This window comes from Salvia hispanica, chromosome 1, assembly GCF_023119035.1.
Source record: "Salvia hispanica cultivar TCC Black 2014 chromosome 1, UniMelb_Shisp_WGS_1.0, whole genome shotgun sequence".
Lineage (NCBI taxonomy): Eukaryota > Viridiplantae > Streptophyta > Magnoliopsida > Lamiales > Lamiaceae > Salvia > Salvia hispanica.
Genome location: NC_062965.1, coordinates 11,151,117 through 11,170,756, shown reverse-complemented (window position 1 = coordinate 11,170,756; position 19,640 = coordinate 11,151,117). Strand labels below are relative to the sequence as shown.

Below are 19,640 nucleotides of genomic sequence, written 5' to 3'. Positions count from 1 at the left end.
TGTCTGGTCCAAGTATTTAAAAGTTAAGGATGGACGAGTCTCATGCCACCCGACCACGTTCCTTGAATTAATATGATATATTTTCATGTACTTATGCGTTGATTATGCCTCAATCCTTCGACATATTTATTATCTTAGCGCTTCAAATTAATTTATAAAGTTAATAGGAGTATAACTTAATCCCCATTTTCTAATAAATAAACAAAAAGAATAAAAATTTAAGCACATTTCCATATTATATGTATATTAATTTTAGTCTTTGATGTATGTGCAGAACATGGGTATAAACGAACGATCATTATTTTTTTATCGAACCATTTTACTGGTATTAATTAACATATTTGCACCAATAGTGGTTATAGATCTAAAGATATATCCCTATGCTAATTAATGAAAGATTTGTAAGATCAGTACTAAACCAAATTTAAATTTCTCGATTTATCGTGTTCCGTTTCCATGATTTGAGAAATCTACCTCGATTTATTATATGTGTATTATACAGGCACATCTTTCCAGGCAGATTAAAACCAAGAATGCATCCTAAATCTTGGCATCTAAATCTAGAAATGCAGTCTAAATCTTGGCTCTATAATTAAATAATTTAATTGCCAATAATTAATTATAAACTCCAAAAATCATAATTAAGCAATTTTAGGTCATATTATAAGATTCGAGTTTAATGTCATTTTAGATCATTTTAGGTCATCATTTGTAAGAATGACCTAAATATAAATCAACAATGATCTAAAAATAATGTCCTACGCATGATATTGTTATGTGCAACTGTATTTAAATCTAGTTTTGCATATATATTAAAACCCTGTCTTTCTATTCACAAATAAATTAAATTTACTCCACTTATAACCAAATTAATACTTGTCCTACTTGAGATTAATCTAATCCTTGAACAGCTATATAAATTAGACTTGTGTACGTTAAAGTGCTTCCTGCAATTTTTCACACTACACAAAAATTCGACAGAATACACAAAAATTCGACACAGAGATACACAAATTTGATGAGTTTGGTCAAGCTTTAATGGATTTAGAATCTTATCAGATCGATCCAATAAGAATTCGATAACTTCAGTTTATGTCTGGATTGGGTCGGTTTGGAATAGGAGAATCCGTTAAGAAAAAATTTATTTTAAAAATATTACTCCCTTCGTCCCAGAAAAGACGTCACACTTGTGGGACTGCACGAGATTTTAGGAGGTTTTATTTCGTGTGTTAAATGGAGATAGAAAATATAATTTTTATATTCATGCGAGAGAGAACTTTTTCCAAAAATGGAAATGTGACATCTTTTATGGAACAAAACAAACTAAAATGAAAGTGTGACATCTTTTGTGGGATGAAGGGAGTATAATATAATTTAATTATATAGATTTAAATCATGGTTAAGTACTAATTAATCGAGTTATATCATAATTTACTTGTGTAATACTGCTTTTATCGTGTAATATCAAGAATTAATAATTTGATATCAAGATTGGGTTGTTATCACGTCTTGTTAGATAAAATTGTGTCGTATCGTGAACGTAGAGTTGTAAATTTTTGATATGACACGGAAACCCGACACTATCACGCACAAATTTAATGAGTTTTGGTCAAAGTTAATCGGATTGAGTGGTTATCAGCTTGACACAATAAAACTCAAATGAATTGGATTAATATCAGTCGAGTCAATAATAATCCAATCAGAACTATTTACATGTCTAGACATTAGAGCTTACTTTTCTAATTGAAAGAGCATACTATATTAAAAGATTCTCTTGCACGCATATTGACAAAATGAAAGGAGCATCTACAAAATCCCACATGGTACAATGATCTTTCTATATCAAGAATGGGCACCATTTATTTATACATATGCCAGTGCGACCCATCCCTCTATAAATACCAATTAAAAATCAGCCATAACCATAAATCTCCACTCCTTTAAACAAGAAACACAGCTATTCGAAAATAACAGCAAAAGAAGAAGAAAAAAAAATGGGGTCAATAGCTGAGAAGCCCCATGTCGTGATGGTCCCATATCCAGCCCAAGGCCACGTCACCCCTATGATGAGGCTGGCGAAGCTCCTCCACTCCCGCGGCTTCCACGTCACCTTCGTCAACACCGAGTTCAACCACCGCCGCCTCATCCGCTCCAAGGGCCCCGACTCCGTCCGCGGCCTCCCGGACTTCCGCTTCGAGACTATCCCGGACGGCATGCCCGTCCAGTCTGACGAGGGAGCGACGCAGGACATCCCGTTCCTGTGTTACTACACCAGGATGACCTGCCTCGCTCCCTTTAAAAAGCTCCTCGCCCGCTTGGACTCAGAAGGCGGGGACACACCTCCTGTCTCGTGCGTCATCTCGGACGGAGTCATGAGCTTCGGCATCCGAGCGGCGCAGGAGATGGGATTCCCCGATGTCCAGTTTTGGACGGCATCGGCTTGCTCCTTCATTGGCTACTTGCACTATCGTGAGCTCATCAAGAGAGGCATCTTTCCCTTGAGTGAGTCTCTGTGTTTTTTTTAAAATACTACTTGGGCCTGTTCTGATACCATGTAAAATTAGTCAACTCAATATATGTATAGAAGAGAAAAAATCATTAAAAAAGTCGATGTGGGACAAGAATGAGATTTTTCTAATTGTGTTTGTTGTTTGCAGATGAGGATTTTTTGAGCGATGGGACGCTCGACACGCCGGTGGACTGGGTCCCGGGCATGCCGAACATCCGATTGAAGGATCTGCCAAGCTTCTTTCAGACATCGGATCCGAACGACATCATGTTCGATTTCTTGGGAGAGGAAGCGCAGTCTTGTCTGAAAGCCTCTGCCATAATCTTCAACACATTCCAAGAATTGGAAAAGGAGGCATTAGAGGCTGTGGTCTCGAAATTTAACTACACAAACTTCTACACAATCGGCCCACTTCCTCTGTTAGGCAAACATGTGAAGGATGGTGAAGCTAAGTCTCTCAATTCGAGTTTGTGGAAGCCGGATTCAAAAGTTTTCGATTGGCTTGACCGCCAGAAGCCCGAGTCCGTCATCTACGTGAACTACGGGAGCATCACTACGATGACGGGCCAGAACTTCTGGGATTTTGCCTTGGGCCTCGCGGATAGCAAGCAACCGTTTTTGTGGGTCGTGAGGCCCGACGTGGTCAAGGGGGAAAACGGAGAGTCGTCAGGGGAGCTGCCTCGAGAGTTTCTCGAGGCAGTTGAAGATAGGGGGGTGATGGTGACATGGTGTGCCCAGGATGAGGTGCTGACCCACGGTGCTGTGGGGGCGTTCCTGACGCACTGTGGATGGAACTCGAATTTGGAAAGCATCTCGTGCGGTGTGCCAGTCATCTGCTGGCCCTTTTTCGCGGACCAGCAGACGAACTGCCACTACTCGTGCGAGAAGTGGGGGATCGGGATGGAGATCGATCATCGAGTGAGGAGGGACGATATCGCGAATGTGGTTAGGGAGATGATGGTTGGGGAGAAGGGTAAGAAGATGAGATTGAAGGCTCAAGAGTGGAAAAAAATAGCACAAGATGTTACTCAAGTTGGAGGGGAATCTTATGTTAATTTTGAGGAGGTCATAAAAAAGGGTCTTCGCTACCATGGATGATTTCACATTACTCTAAAGTGTGCTTTTTCAATATGCAGGCAATTTAGATTATTTGTGGCTTTGGTTAATGCTATTTGGGATTGTAACGTTAATAAATTCTGGCCATCCTTCCTTATGTAAGAAAAATATATTGCGTTATTCATTTAATTATTAGTGTTTCTATCAAATCAAACAAAATATAGTACATATCAACGGGGTAGTGATAAAATGCGGGGTAGTGATAAAATGATCATGATTCTTTTAGTATTATTTTTTGGGACCAAGACTTTCTTTCCCTCTTTTTGAGGTTGAGTTCGCTTCAGGCTTCTAGCAATTCATGATCATCATTTGTTTAATTATTTTTTGGGACCAAGACTTTCTTTACCTCTTTTTGAGGTTGAGTTCGCTCTACTGTAACACAATATTTGAAAATGACAATATTTCCTTTTCATGTGGAAAAGATCCGTATCAATAATTATGATTTTATGCATCGACAATTCCTCAATATCCTAGTAGTTCCAAGATCCCATAAAAGTTGAAACGTGCCGAATGCAAATTTGATTCCCCACGAAGTGTTCTTGGGAACCATATAATACAAACTAGCCCATAACATATACTCCTAATATAATATCCTGGGTACCTATTATTCTGACACGTGTCTAAACATGGATTACAACCAATGTCAATTTTATATTTAGGTAATAGCCTAATTAAGTTAAGTTATTTAACAATTAAATAGCTCTGTCCAACATGTGATTTTGCTTTTAGAGCAGTCGGGGTTCTTGAGATTCCCATTCCACGTTATAAACAAACAAATTGATAAGATTTGAGAAATCTGAAGTTCTAAGTGGCTCCGCCATATGTCAAAAACTATGTGAGAATAAGTAAAATTAGATTTAGAAATCATGTACTATTTAACTTGTGGTGTGTCTGTGACTTCACTTATTATAGAAAATGCACATATATTTAAATAGATTTACAATATTAATTCAACTTTACAAAAAAAACATTTACATCACACAAAACAAAAATAACTAATTAATTATGTACTCTCTCCGTCCCAAGATAAGTGACTTACTTCTTTGAAAGCACGGAATTTAAGGAATGGTATTTAAATAAGTTAAAGTGGAGAGAGTAAAGTATGAAAGAGGGAAAAGTAGAGGAGAGAAGAGAGAATAAAGTAAGAGAGATGACTTTTTGCTAAAAATGGAAATAGGTCACTTATAGTGGGACACCCCAAAAAGGAATACAAGTCACTTATCTTGAGACGGAGGAAGTATATAACAACAATGTAATATAGTACATCAAAATAAACTGCAGACACAATAAAAATATTTGCCGATAAATAACAATTTTACTTAAATTCAAAGTATTCCACAAATATAGTAAATCTATTATAAATAAAAATATTTTATCACTATAATGAATTTATAAATAGAACGAATTTTCTAAAATTATACTAGTAAACTTTTTCACTATAATTATCAAAATTATATCATTATATATTTATTTAAATATCTATTTTATAATCAATATGTCTTACTATTTTATATCTTTTAATATTTAATATTATAAATATTGTTAACAATTCATTTTTTTCTCATTAAATTATTTGAATTATTAAATACTATAGGTTATACGTATAAAAAACTATAAACCGTGAAATTAACAAAAGAACATAAAAATTTTATCAATTAATTTATAAAATATTTTATATAAATAAAAAATATGGCAAAAAATGACTAAAATTAAAATACTATTATACTAAAATTTTATATCATATTGTGACTTATAGATTATGGGAAAAAACAACTCCAACTTACTCGGTGTAAACTATAAGTACATGATTCGATTGAGAATAAAATGAACTATCAGAGCTATCATCAATAGGTCAATACAAAAATTAATTTTAGAATACATAATGGGCAACCATAAAATAATAAACTTACAACAAATGACACGTTATTGTAAAATATATAATTTGTACCATAAATTACAAACCTACCAAAACATGTATGATTAAATCAATAGATTAATATGGTAGTACAAAGCAAATAAGTCAAATAATCACCCATCCATGCTCCCCCGAAATTAACCTTAAAGTAAAGTCCAACATCTCCATCATAATTTCCAAAAAAATTCACCTACGATGAATGAGAAACAGAAATACAAAACTTTGCGCCACCAACGCCACTCATCTTCCCTTCCGATTTCTACATATCATCATTATGCATAATCTTTGTAAAATTCTTGAAAATGTTCTGTGAATTCTAACGCCCTACGTGGAAAAATTAGTCGTTAATGGATTTAGATAAATATCCCCGTAAAACTAAAACGAAACGACAAAACATATCCATTATGCCATGGAACACACTAATGACAATTGATTTGTCTTCGTGCTTGGCCATCTAAAAAACACGTACATATTTCACTTTAATGCCGAAGGAATACTGTTAGGATATACTCTCTTCGTCCTATTGAAGATTGACTCATTTTCTGTAATATCTCGTAAATTTTTATAAATAAATAAATATATTTTATTTTTGGAATTTCAAAAGTATTTTGAATTTTTTTAACTGCCAATTGATGAATTGTTATAATTTATGAACTAATGAGTTCAACTGTCAAATGTTTTTACAGGTTGTCCTACTTAGACCGAGGATGAGTCCTAGCAAAATAAATAAAGTCTAAGTGCTCGTTTTTTATTCATTGGTGAAATTAATAGTTTTAGAAACTTGAAATGAGATTAGAAAATATTAGAGCAATTGTTTAATGCCTTTTATACTTTTGTTTGTGCTATTTTGTGTGTGCTATAATGTTAAAGTTAATAGGTTAACTAGGATTAGGAAAATACTGTACTTTCGGTGATAACGCAATAACGGTAAGGTAATAGTATAAAAAATTAACCATATCGAATTTTTAGTATACTGAAAATTCGATATGGTATCGGTATGGTATTTTGTCATACTGCAGTTTTTGATACGGTATGTGGTATGACAAAGGATAGATATGGTATCACCATAATATTTTGTTCTACCGTAGTTTTCGAACAAACTAATTTAGCATTGACCTATTATTTGATGTCCCTTTAATTCAGATTTTGGAGCAAAGGATAGATTTGAAACTCTAAGAACAAGAAGTGTGTGAAATTATAGTTTACACGATGGAATCATTAAACCGATTTAGAAGCTAGCTAACTGAAAGCCTATACATGGTGAAATTGACATGCGGCATATCCTATGGCAAATTTAGCAGTGGACTTATAGTGGATCCTGTAACAATATGTTGGTTGATGGAATCTCTTTCTTAGTTTACTTTTCTTCTATTTTAACTATTTATTATTATTTTTTTAAAATAAATATAAAAAATGAAACGTCTCTATTAACATGGAATGAGGGGGATTACTATTTTCATAATAAAAGTAATAGAAATAGCATGAATTACGTTTTTACTGACTCTATTGCTAAAGTAGGGTGAGAAATAGCGACAAAGAAAATTAGAGAAAAGAAACAGATCCATGGTATCTAGTCTACATTAATAAAATTCTACTAAATACTTTAGTCCTTCGATGTTATGATTACTCAAGAAATTATCTATAATAGTTACATCCTAACGCATACTCCTTCCGTCCACGATTAAGAGTCTCATTTTTAAATAGCGCAGATTTTAAGAAATGTTAAGAAAAGTGGGTGGAAGAAAGTTAATGGAATAGGGGTCCTATTTGTATATATTAGTTTTAAATAATATGTGAGTGGAATGAGTTAGTGGAATGTGTGGTCTCTTTACCATTTATGATAATTATGAACCGAGACTCTTATTCGTGGACGGATCAAAATGAAAAAAACGGGACTCTTATTCGTGGATGGAGGGAGTATTTATTATTACTATTGAAGTTATAGTCAAACAAGTAAGCATGCCCGAGTTCTGTGCGAATCAATACCATCAAATAAAATGATTCCACAATTCATGATGATCACGTTACATTATGAGTAGTAATCCAAATTATATTCCACTATTATATTTTTCAATTACAATCTCTATAAAAGATCAACACTGGTTCTCATGAAATATATATGCAACTCTCAATTTCTAAATTTTACTATAATCCAGCACGACCGGCGATTGATCCAGTCGAATGGGGCGGAGTGGATGCGAAGCTTCAAGAATCTCTGGTTCGAGACGATGCCGGAGGGCTTGCCACCGCCCGATCAGTGATTTACAACAATCAAAATAACGGCTAATTAGTCGAACAAAAGCACAAAAAAAATCAAGTACAACTAGTGCTGAACATTAAACATAAAAAAACTGCATAAAAGTTAATTATTATCAAATCTCAAAATTTTATTGTTTAACAATCCATAAAATTCATAGACGGATGAACTAAAACAATAATTAAAGTACAAGACATGAAATAAACAAATAAATCTCAAGGGTAAATCTTGAAGTCTTCAGTCTCCTTTTGTCTTGCTTCAATATCCAAGAATGATGAAAGAAATAGGTTGTGGAGTACAGAGGGAGGAGCCTTGAAGACTCCCCTTCATATTTTAGAAATAGCAACTCTTTCCATTTTAGCCCGTCTCTTAAAAATTGAAACTTTAGAATCTTTCTATTTTTGGACGTAGATCCACAATCCACCAACATTATTTTCACTATTTTTTTCTTCCTCTCTCTTAAGTACTTTATTCATTTTTTTCATTCTTTTTCTTATTTTACTAATTTTTCTCTCTTACTTTACCAATTGTGTATTAAAACCAGTGTCATTTCAAATGTTTCTATTTTTAAAAAACGGGGGAAAGTATGAGTTAGGTTATGGGGTATTCATAGGCATGAAAAACATTTAGACTTGGTAATTTTCGTAGTCTATAAGGAATGGAAAAGATTTGGCTTCACAAAGTACTCATTCCGTTCCATAGTAATGGAGATATTTCTTTCCGTTACGGAGATTAAGAAAAATTGTGTTAAGTGGGTTAAGTAAAAGAAGAATAAAGCAGGAAATGAAAAACGTTGAGAGATGAATAGAATAAAGTAAGTGAGAGCAAGTGAGAAGAAATGTATTGACTTTGACTAAAAAGAAATAACTATATTCCTATGGAACATACTAAAATGGCAAAATGACTTCATTACTATGAAACGAAGGGAGTAATATTTTCTTCCCTTCCATGAATTTCCTCCTAAATTCCAGTCAGTTTTGACTGCACTGCGTTACATTTGCCAAAACTTCTCCACATAACTCCGATTGAGATGTTCAAGGTACCCACATGAAGATCTTTCGAAACGAAGAGAATGATATATAGTACACCCTGGTTGAAGTTTATAATCACCGGTAAACGGGTTTGAACTGAGGTGGTTGTGCGCGAACAGGCCCACGGGCTGCTGGAAAGTTTCTGACCACTTTGTTCAACTTTCAGAGACAGGTGGCTAGGGTCCAGCGGACCACTGGGTCCCTTTTTGGCTCTATTTTGTACATTTTTGACAAAACACGTCAAAATACCAAGATAGATAAAATATGCAAATAATTGACATGTAATGCAACTTTGAGACTTATGGCAGATCAAATAATAACCTTTAAATAGTGCAAAATCTGAGCGTATCAACGCATCCATACATACATTTATTTAGGTCTATCCGCATGCGCTTATTCCCAGAACCTTTCGCGTATCAAAGAATCGAACTCGAATCGAGCGCTAGATGGAGAATTATATTGTACTCCCTCTGTTCCAAGATAAGCCACTCACATTCCTTTTTGGGACGTCCCAAGATAAGTGAGCTATTTTCTTTTTTGGTATTCTCTCTGTAGGGATCAGACTAGGTTCGAATTCACTAATTACCAAGACCTCTTTGTTCTTCATTAAGGAGAGCTCAGTCAAACTCTCAACCATACGACTGATAGGTAATCAAGATTACAACGGGAAACCTATCAACTATTACAACAGTTAATAGCCCATGCTAAGTTCTTGATTTATCACCAACCCTCCTTAAACCTGCACACTCACCAAACTTGTTAGTAATAACAACTAAGATCCTCTCGGATCTAAAACAATTATACAAGTGATAAGAAGATCAAGAAGAACACATAACAGATCAAGGCGATGGCTCAACCACCCGCCTTTAGAACAAATCTATTCACCAGAAACCAAATCCAAGGGAACTCCGTTGAATCCACAAGTGATTCACCTCACACCGCAGAAAACAACATCAAACAACTCCTTCACACCGAATCTAGAATCACAGAACACAACCTCGCACCAGATCTCTCACACACCGAAACCCTAGATCTCAGAAACACCCAAGCAACCAAAGCAGTTGCTTACACCAGCAAAGCCACCGGTCTATCACTCAAAGAAACCGTGATAACCAAAAGACAACAGCCGGAGAAGACATTGGAGAAGAAGAGAGTATAGAGAGAGAAGAGAGATTCACTGAATCGAGTGAGTTAGAGAGATAGAGAGTTCTGAATAATGAGAGAAGAAAGAAGGTCTCGTCTCACATAACAAATACAAGCCACAATCCAACGGCTCTAAGCCAAGATCCGGGTGGGAGTATACATGGCAACATCTGATGGTAGAGGTAAGGTAATTGGGCTCAGCCCAAATTATTTTCACATGGGCCAAATAAATAACCAGCCCAAATGAAAGTCCACCACAAATATTCAACACTCCCTCTTACTTTTTCTCTCTACTTTATTAACTCTCTTACTTTATTCAATTTCCACTTTACTAACAAAACACAATTTCCTTAAATTCTGTACCGAAAAGTTTGTGCCCACTTATCTTGGGACGGAGGGAGTAAATAAATATCCCAAATCTACACGATGAGCTGTAAATTTAAACACGATTGTAGATTTGTAGTAGCTTATTTTTAAAAAAAGTAAACTTATGCTAATTTAGATAATTAAAAAATATGCATCTCTAATTTAAACATTTAGGGACACATTCATTTAATGTTTTCCTAATTTAAACACTAATTAGGGACGCTTCTATTTAATACGTCTCCAATTTAATGATGCTAAATTTTACGTCTCAAAATTTTAGCTATATTAAAAGAATTTGCAATATCCAAAAATATACTATGACCTCTACCCAACTAAAACTCTACTACGTTTTGGTCCTTAAAAGTTTCTACCTAATTATTTAGTATTGACTATACGATTATTGAAGAAATTATTCATAATTAATACTCCCTGTGTCCTAGAAAGTTTATCACATTTTTCCATTTCCATCTGTCTCATAAAATTTGGCACATTTCATTTTATACCATTTTCGATAGAGTATCTCATATTACACTAACTTATTCCCACACATTTTTTATTATAAAACTAATATAAAAATATGACACATATTTAATTAATTTTTTAACTCACTTTTTATTATATTTGTTAAAGTTTGTGTACGGTCATAATATGACAAAATTTATGGACGGAGGAACACTAATAGTATTTCGCACCTTTTCAACAAAATTGACTATTTGCAGCCTAATGTATTTGTACTATTACAGTCAAAGAAGTAAGCATGCACGAGTTGTATGTGAATCCAATACCATCAAAATACAATGATTCCACAGACCACAATTATCCCATATCATGATGATCACGTTACATTATGAGTAGCAATCCAAATTATATTCCACTATCATACTTTTCAACTCAATCTAGCTATATAAAAGACCCACACTGCTTCTCATTCAAATATATATGCAACTCTCAACTTTTAAATTTTACAACTCCCTATAATCCATTCCAGAATGACCAGTGCGCATGCCGTTCTCGTGCCATTTCCGGCGCAAGGCCACCTCATTCCGGCGATGCAGCTGGCCTCGCTCCTACAAACAAGGGGCTTCTTCGTCACCATCGTCAACACCGAGTTCAACCACCGGCGATTGATCCGGTCGAAAGGGGCGGAGTGGATGCGGAGCTTCGAGAATCTCCGGTTCGAGACCATGCCGGAGGGCCTGCCGCCGTCCGACCGCGACGCCACCCAGGATCCCGTGGCGCTGTGCGACTCGATCAGGAAGTCTTGCCTGCCCGTTTTCCGGCGGGTGCTTGGGAAGCTGGCTGCGGCGGCGGATGTGCCGAGAATTACTTGTATAATTGCCGATGGAGCAATGAGCTTCGCGATTAAGGCGGGTGCCGAATTGGGGATTCCGGTGTTTCAGCTGTGGACGGCCTCGGCTTGTGGTTTCATGGGCTACCTCTCTTACCGGGAACTCCAGAATCAAGGGATGGTCCCCTTCCAAGGTAGAATATATATGTAGTCCATTCAATTGGTGATTGGATGATAATGTTATACTCCCTTCCGTCATCATTATTCGTCTCATTTTAGTAATTAAATTTCATATTCTACTAATTTATTTCGCTCACAATTATTATAAAACTAATAATTTTAAATTTCCACTTTTTTTATTAACGTCACATTGCCACACACAAGAGGGAGTAGTAATTTTTGTTTCTTTTGCCAACACTCCAACTCAAACTCCAAGGGAAGTTGGACCTTTTTTTTATCGTAGGATTGAACAGCCCTATCAAATTGGCCCAAATTTAAAGCTTAGATATATTGTTAGGTATGTTAAATTTGGCTAAATGACCTTAACCAATTGGTTATAGATGAAGTGACTTATATGATTCATGTAATGATTTTTGTTCTCTCCTTGCAATATATGAAATGTTATTATAATACTAGTAGTTTTTTTGTTTCATTTTCCGACCATCGTTCCCATTCTTTACTAAAGTAGTAGGCTTTTCGTTTTTTTATCCCAAGCATATACGTCTTAGTTAAATTTGAATTGACATGGGGGTATTTTCTAATCAAATTATTTTGTGGCTAGATGACAAGTTCATGGAGAAGGGATTGCTAGAGAAAGAAATAGATTGGATTCGGGGCATTCCCAACATAAAGCTCAGAGACTTCCCTAGCTTTATCCGAACAACAAACAAGGATGATGTCTTGTTCAACTATCTGAGAGACGAAGCTCAAAACTGTCTACAAGCAACTGGAATCATCTTCAACACATTCAATGCACTCGAACATCGAGTCCTCGAAGCCATCTCATCCACATCTCCACCAACATACAACATCGGCCCTCTCTCCTTGCTTTCCGATGAAATTTCCAAAAACCAACAAATCTCATTCAAGCCAAATCTATGGAAAGAAGATAGAAAATGCTTAGAATGGCTAGACAAACAGTGAAAGAAAAATAAAAGATGAATAGATTTGTATTCAAGATATTCACTTGTCGAAGGGAGCATTACATCAAGACTATTTATAAGTTACTCATAATAGATAAGCATTAAATAAAACACAAGACCTAACACATTCTACAACCTTTCAAGCTTCTACATTGATGTGTTAGATGAAGAGTCTTGTAGCATTTTACTTATTTGAGAGTTACAAATTAAATCTGATGCACACTTCATTTTTCCATATTGCTGCAGTGTAATGTTATTTTCCAACTTGGCATTGCATTCACTTCTGCTGATGACTTCTTCAATTTTGATATTTGTAGGAGAGGTTTCAATATCCCCCCTCAATTCGAGCGCCGACTTAGAACAAACAGTGAGTTTGTTGCGAAGTTTAGAGAAGAATTGGTAAGAAAGTGGCTTGGTGAGGATATCTGCAATTTGGTCGGCAGATGGAACATGACGAAGATCCACTAATTTGTCTTGAACCTTGTCGCGAACAATATGTATGTCTAATTCAATATGCTTGGAGCGGGCGTGAAGAACTGGGTTGCTGGCCAATGCGATGGTACTGATATTATCCACCCACACAATCGGAGTGCGAGAGGATGGGATTTTCAATTCGGAGAGGAGATGAGTTACCCAAGTGACATCACAGACAGCCTGAGCAAGACTCCGGTATTCAGCCTCGGTGCTGCTTCGAGAGACAACAGGCTGCTTTTTGGAACACCAAGAGATCAAGTTCTTACCCAGAAAAACACAATAGCCAGTTACAGATCGTCGGTCGTCAATATCTGAAGCCCAATCAGAGTCGGAGAAGGCGATAAGATTGGTGTGAGATGCTTGAATATGAATGCCGTAATCGACCGAGCTGGCAAGGTATCGGACAATACGTTTCACTGCCTTCCAATGAGAGTCAAGAGGGCATGCCATGAATTGGCTAACCTTATTAACAGCATAGCTGATTTCCGGTCGTGTGAGGGTTGCATACTGCAATGCTCCTACAGTGCTCCGATATAGCTTTCCATCTATGGTGGGATCACCTTCATCCTTTGATAATTTAAGATTTGCTAGCATTGGAGTAGGCAATCCTTTCGCATCTTGCATTTTTACTCGTTCAAGGATATTTTTAATGTAGGAACCTTGACTTAGATGGAGTCCCTGAGCAGTTTGAGTGACTTCAACTCCTAGGAAATGTTTCACTTCACCCAAATCCTTAAGAGAAAATTGCTTGCTGAGGCTTGAAATAACATGCTCAATGGCAGAAGATGAACTACCAGTAATTAACATATCATCCACGTAGATGAGAAGATAAATTGTTTCAGAACCTCGAATCCGAAAGAACAGTGACCGGTCTGCCCGAGATTGATGGAATCCAAGTGATAATAAGGCAGCTTGAACAGTGAGGAACCATGATCTGGAGGCTTGCTTCAAGCCATAGAGAGCTTTGTTGAGTTTGCACACAAGGTGTGGGCCTCCTTGTTCAAAGCCAAGGGGTTGGCGCATGTAGATTTCTTCCTCAAGATCTCCATGTAAGAATGCATTGTTGACGTCTAAGTGCTTGATTCGCCAGCCAGAAGATATAGCAAGAGACAGGATTATGCGAATGGTTGTGGGCTTGACCACAGGGCTGAATGTATCGGTGAAGTCAAAACCAGGCTCTTGGGAGAAGCCTTGAGCAACCAATCGAGCTTTATGTCGAGCAATATCGCCATTAGCATGTTTCTTCAACCTGAAAATCCAAGAACAACCAATAAGATTCTTCCCCGGAGGAAGAATGGTTAGAATCCATGTTTTATTTCGAATAAGAGCCAGAAACTCTTCAACCATGGCTCGCTTCCAAATTGGGATTAGAAGAGCAGCTTGGGCAGATTTAGGGAGAGAGGAAAAAGGACATGTGACAAGAAGAATTTTAGGCTTAAAAATACCAGCCTTAGCTCTAGTGATCATAGGATGAGAGGCAGCTGTAGAGCTTGGAATAAGAGAGGAGGAAGCGGTTTTATCAGAGGTGAGAGGAGTTGGAGAGGTTGCTGCTACAGTAGCAGAAGGCTGTGAAGATGGAGATTCATGTGTGACAGGTGGATTAGCGGGAGAGAGATTGATGGGAGGAGTGGGATTAGTAGTAGGTGGTGAAGGAGGTATAATGTGCAAGGAAGGAATGCTTGAAGGATTATTTGGCAGAGGGGGAGCTTGTGAGGATTGAGAATTAAGGTGAGGAAAGGACGATTCATCAAATATGATATCTCTTGAGATGATGACTTTTCCATTGGGAAGGAGAGCTTTGTATCCTTTATGAGCATTACTATATCCCAAAAAAGTTGAAGGTGATGATCTGTATTCAAGCTTGTGGGCATTGTAAGGCCGAGTGAATGGATAACATAGACAACCAAAGACTTTAAGCTCATGATAGTTAGGCTTGGAGTTGTACAACTTTTCAAAGGGGGAGGCAAGAAGGAGTGTTGGTGTGGGTAATCTGTTGATGATGTAGACTGCGGAAGTGAAGGCATCATCCCAAAATTGAGTAGACAACCCTGCTTGAGCAAGTAATGCTAAACCCATCTCAACAACATGTCGATGCTTCCTTTCAATGAGGCCATTTTGTTGGGGAGTATGAGGGCAAGATAATCTGTGGATGATACCATGTTCCTGAAAAAAAGAAGTAAGCCCTCTATACTCTCCACCCCAATCACTTTGCACAATCTTAATTTTATGATTAAGCTGGTTTTCAGCAGTCACTTTGAAGTGTTTGAAAATGTTTTGAACTTCATTTTTGGCTTTCAATAGATAAATCCATGTGAAGCGAGTAAATTGATCTACAAAAGTGATGTAGTAGGAGAACCCATTTCGGGATTTGATGGGAGAGGGGCCCCATAAGTCAGTATGTATGAGATGGAGAGGAGCTGAATATTGAGATTTAGAAGCAGTGTAAGGGAGCCTATGACTCTTAGCAATACAACAAGGATGACAAAGGATACTGGATTTTATTGAATTGAAACTGATATTACAGCCATTTAGAGCCTTAACAACTAAATCATAAGCACAGTGGCCAAGACGTTTGTGCCAAAGATCTAAAGTAGAAGACACATGAGATGTGGAAGTAGAGGAAAGAGCTGAAGAGAAGGCAACGGGTGCATGGCTTGAGTCAGAAGAGAGGTGAGCAGACTCTGGCTTGGGAAGAGAGAAGCGATATAATCCATTATCAAGGGTGCCTCTGAGAAGAACCTTCCTGGACATTCGATCCTTAACAAAGCAAAAGAGAGGGTGAAACTCAAAGAAGACATTATTGTCATTTGCAAACTTAGAAACACTTAGAAGGTTTTTCGAAATTTGAGGAACATGTAAAAGATGATTCAAGAGTAAATATCTTGAAGACAAGAGAGGTGATTGAAATGAAGAGCTACCAATATGAGCAATATTGATAGCATCTCCATTGCCAAGATGTAGAGATTTACCTCCTTGATACTCAGTGGCAACATTTAGAGATGAGAGGTCATTGGAGACATGATGTGTAGCACCAGAGTCAGGATACCAAAAGTTGGAAGCTGAGTCAAAGCTAATCTCTGAAGGAGAATAGGAATAGGCAGGTGCTTGGTGAAGTTGCTGGTGGGGAGAAGGTGGACGGAAGCCGGGAGGAGCTACAGGAGGAGCACGAGCGTGGACAAGATTTGCGGTAGGAGGAGCAGACGGGTGCAGATGAGAGTGAGAAGGGCGTGGAGCAGGAGCAGAAGGAGAGAAGTTCTGTTCAAACCTATGCCAACAACGATCAGCTGAATGCCCAGGTTTTTGACATAGCTGGCATATGATTTTGTTGTTGGAGAATCGGCTGCGGCCACCACGACCACCACCACGGCCACCACCACGACGAGGATAAGAGGGAACATTTCTAGAGCCATCTCTGCTGGGAGGACCAGAACTAGCATGAGCAAAGTTAGCCGAGGGTTGAGAGCCATCAGTGTTGAAGGAAGAAAGACGAGCAGTTTCTAATCTGGACTCAAAGCTGAGGAGAAGGGCAGTAACATCTGGAACAGACCAACTTTCTGTCCTAGAGGTGATGGTGACCATCACAGGATCATATTCCGGGCCGAGACCAGCCAAGAGATAGAGGATATGATCTTCCGGAGAGACATGACAACCAGCAGAGCTTAATATGTCACAACAAGACTTGACCTTGTTAAGATAATCATTCATGGGAAGATTGTGCCGTTTGATAGTTTGAAGCTGCAATTTGTATTGCATAATTTTAGCTTTTGATTGGCTCGCATAGCTAGACTCTATAGCTTGCCATATATCTTTGCTTGTGGAGAGGCCAACAACGAGTATCATCGAGCTCTCAGAAAGCGATCCTTGAATCCAAGCAGATAAAAGTTGATCTTGGCGATGCCAAGCAAGGTAGGCGGGATTGGGCTGCTTTGAAGCATCATCATCATCAGTAGTAAGAAAGGGAGAGGGTGGGATGTCTGATCCAAGAAGAAATCCCTCAAGACCATGACCACGAACAGTAGCCAGAATTTGTTGTCGCCAAATGAGATAGTTTTCATCGGAGAGTTTGATGGAAAGAGGATGATGTAGGGCAAAAACGGGAGAGGTGGTGGAGGAGCTGGAATTAGTATTTGTATCCATAAAAAAAGAAAATGGAGAAAGGTAAGGGAAAGGGAGGGAGGGAAGCGAAGAGAAGGTGATCAGAACCTAGGCTCTATATACCATGAAAGAAAAATAAAAGATGAATAGATTTGTATTCAAGATATTCACTTGTCGAAGGGAGCATTACATCAAGACTATTTATAAGTTACTCATAATAGATAAGCATTAAATAAAACACAAGACCTAACACATTCTACAACCTTTCAAGCTTCTACATTGATGTGTTAGATGAAGAGTCTTGTAGCATTTTACTTATTTGAGAGTTACAAATTAAATCTGATGCACACTTCATTTTTCCATATTGCTGCAGTGTAATGTTATTTTCCAACTTGGCATTGCATTCACTTCTGCTGATGACTTCTTCAATTTTGATATTTGTAGGAGAGGTTTCAATAAGTGTGACATTGATTTCCGAGAAACATCTAGAAGAATTCGCATGGGGATTGGCCAATAGCAAGCACCCGTTTCTTTGGATAACCCGACCTGACATCGCCATGGGCGAGTCGGCCCGGTTTCCCGCGGGTTTCGTTGAGGAGACAAAGGGGAGGTGCTTGATCGCGGGGTGGTGCGCCCAGGACGAGGTGCTTCTGCACCCGTCTGTGGGCGTGTTTTTGAGCCACTGTGGATGGAACTCGACTCTGGAGAGCATTGGGGCGGGTGTGCCGATGTTATGCTGGCCATTCTTCGCGGAGCAGCATACAAACCGACGGTTCGTGTGCGTGGAATGGGGAATGGGGATGGAGGTGGATGAGGATGTGAGGAGGGAGAAGGTGGAGGAAGTTGTGAGGGAGGTGATGGAAGGGGAGAGAGGGAAGGTTATGAAGGAGAATGCTTTGGAATGGAAGAGGAAAGCGGGAGTGGCTACGAGAGTTGGTGGTGAATCTTATCATGATTTTGATAGGTTGGTGAATGATATTCTTGGTTACAAGGAAGTGCAAAAAATTATTAGTTGATGTTGTTTTATTTATGGTGTGCATGTGTGTGGGATAATTAAATTGTGTGGGGAATATTTTAAAAAGTGGTGTTGTATATGTAAATATATGTCTAATTATAATTGTGTAAATGTATGTGTGTCTTTTGTCACTTTTTGTCTCATTTCTTTTGTGATCTCTCATATCCCTTAAAGATGCGAAACCAATAAAACATTTGATTAAATTTTAATTAATTATAATATACTAATGATGTGTTCATAGAAAATAATATGCACTTTTTGCAGTAAAACATAATTTCGAATGAGATTAGTTCCTTGGTAATTTGTCGCGACCGCACTTTCTAAGGATAGAAAGTCCGGTTGATCGCGACTAGGGGAGGATGAAAGAAGCAGGGAAGAAAGAGGGAAAAACTGTGGCACAACTAAATATGAACTGAAATAACTTGGAATAAATATATTAATCAGAGTGCATAGTACAAGAGAATGAAATCTCGACTTTTACATTGCAGCAGAAGAGTCAAGAGCAGATAACATCGTGTATGGAGACACGACGCATCCAAGTACTATTCTATCGAAGGATCTTCATTCGTCTGTGCTCAACACCGCCCGCTGTCATTACTGCTCAACCTGCACATTTTTCAAACATATGTAGGGGTGAGTACTTGGTGTACTCAGTGGACACGTGCCGAAATATATTTTACTGAAAAGAAACTGGTTTTGTCAAGCCACTACTGAGTGAGCTTGGGGTTTAATCTTGAAAGGCCCGAGGACACTAAAAGCATTTCTTTGTAAACTGTGATCATGATCTATTTCTCCTGGAACTAATGCCATATCTGAAACTGTGTGAACTGGGTATGTATGGGCTTACCCCACTTACAAATCGGAATTCGATTAAACTGAACTGGTCTAGTAGGGACGTCGCCCTTGCTAGACAAACAGATAGGCAAAGTTCAAAACAACACTTGGCAATACAAAACATGCTGATAACTTGAATAACTGAAAACATTCATACTGGGAACGTAAATAACTGAAAGCGCATTCGTACTCAGAATGTAAATAACTGGAAGCATTCATACTGCAAAACATACTGGGAATATAAACAACTCAAAGCATATCATATAAGGCTCACGTAATATCATATCACAATAGAAAGCTCATAAAATACTTTTCGTAAAAACTGAACTTTTACTTGAAAGCCCATATAATCATATCTTAAATAGAAAGCTCGTAAGATACTTAGTTACGAAAGCCCACATAATCATATCTTAAATAGAAAGCTCGTAAGATACTTAGTTACGAAAGCCCACTTC

The 19,640-nt window shown here is 37.7% G+C and overlaps 2 protein-coding genes across 2 annotated transcripts; both read left to right on the top strand.

Moving 5' to 3' along the window:
- Positions 1 to 1,877: 1,877 nt before the first annotated feature.
- On the top strand, positions 1,878 to 3,754 carry LOC125201818 (linamarin synthase 2-like). The gene is made up of 2 exons (XM_048100075.1): positions 1,878 to 2,502; positions 2,658 to 3,754. Exons 1-2 carry the CDS (start codon positions 1,995 to 1,997, stop codon positions 3,605 to 3,607), a joined length of 1,458 nt encoding a protein of 485 aa, XP_047956032.1. The 5' UTR covers positions 1,878 to 1,994; the 3' UTR covers positions 3,608 to 3,754.
- Positions 3,755 to 11,289: 7,535 nt separating this feature from the next.
- On the top strand, positions 11,290 to 18,352 carry LOC125187000 (linamarin synthase 2-like). Its single transcript, XM_048083500.1, has 4 exons — positions 11,290 to 11,819; positions 12,407 to 12,764; positions 14,568 to 14,589; positions 17,786 to 18,352. The coding sequence occupies exons 1-4, from the start codon at positions 11,327 to 11,329 to the stop codon at positions 18,350 to 18,352; spliced, it is 1,440 nt and encodes a 479-aa protein (XP_047939457.1). The 5' UTR covers positions 11,290 to 11,326.
- The last annotated feature ends 1,288 nt before the right edge of the window (positions 18,353 to 19,640 follow it).

Coding starts and splice junctions, on each gene's coding strand:
- LOC125201818 (XM_048100075.1), top strand. CDS start 1,995: ATGGGGTCAATAGCTGAGAAGCCCCATGTCGTGATGGTCCCATATCCA. Junction 2,503..2,657: donor GAGAGGCATCTTTCCCTTGA/GTGAGTCTCTGT, acceptor TGTTGTTTGCAG/ATGAGGATTTTTTGAGCGAT.
- LOC125187000 (XM_048083500.1), top strand. CDS start 11,327: ATGACCAGTGCGCATGCCGTTCTCGTGCCATTTCCGGCGCAAGGCCAC. Junction 11,820..12,406: donor AGGGATGGTCCCCTTCCAAG/GTAGAATATATA, acceptor TTTTGTGGCTAG/ATGACAAGTTCATGGAGAAG. Junction 14,590..17,785: donor CCAGAAACTCTTCAACCATG/GCTCGCTTCCAA, acceptor TTTGTAGGAGAG/GTTTCAATAAGTGTGACATT.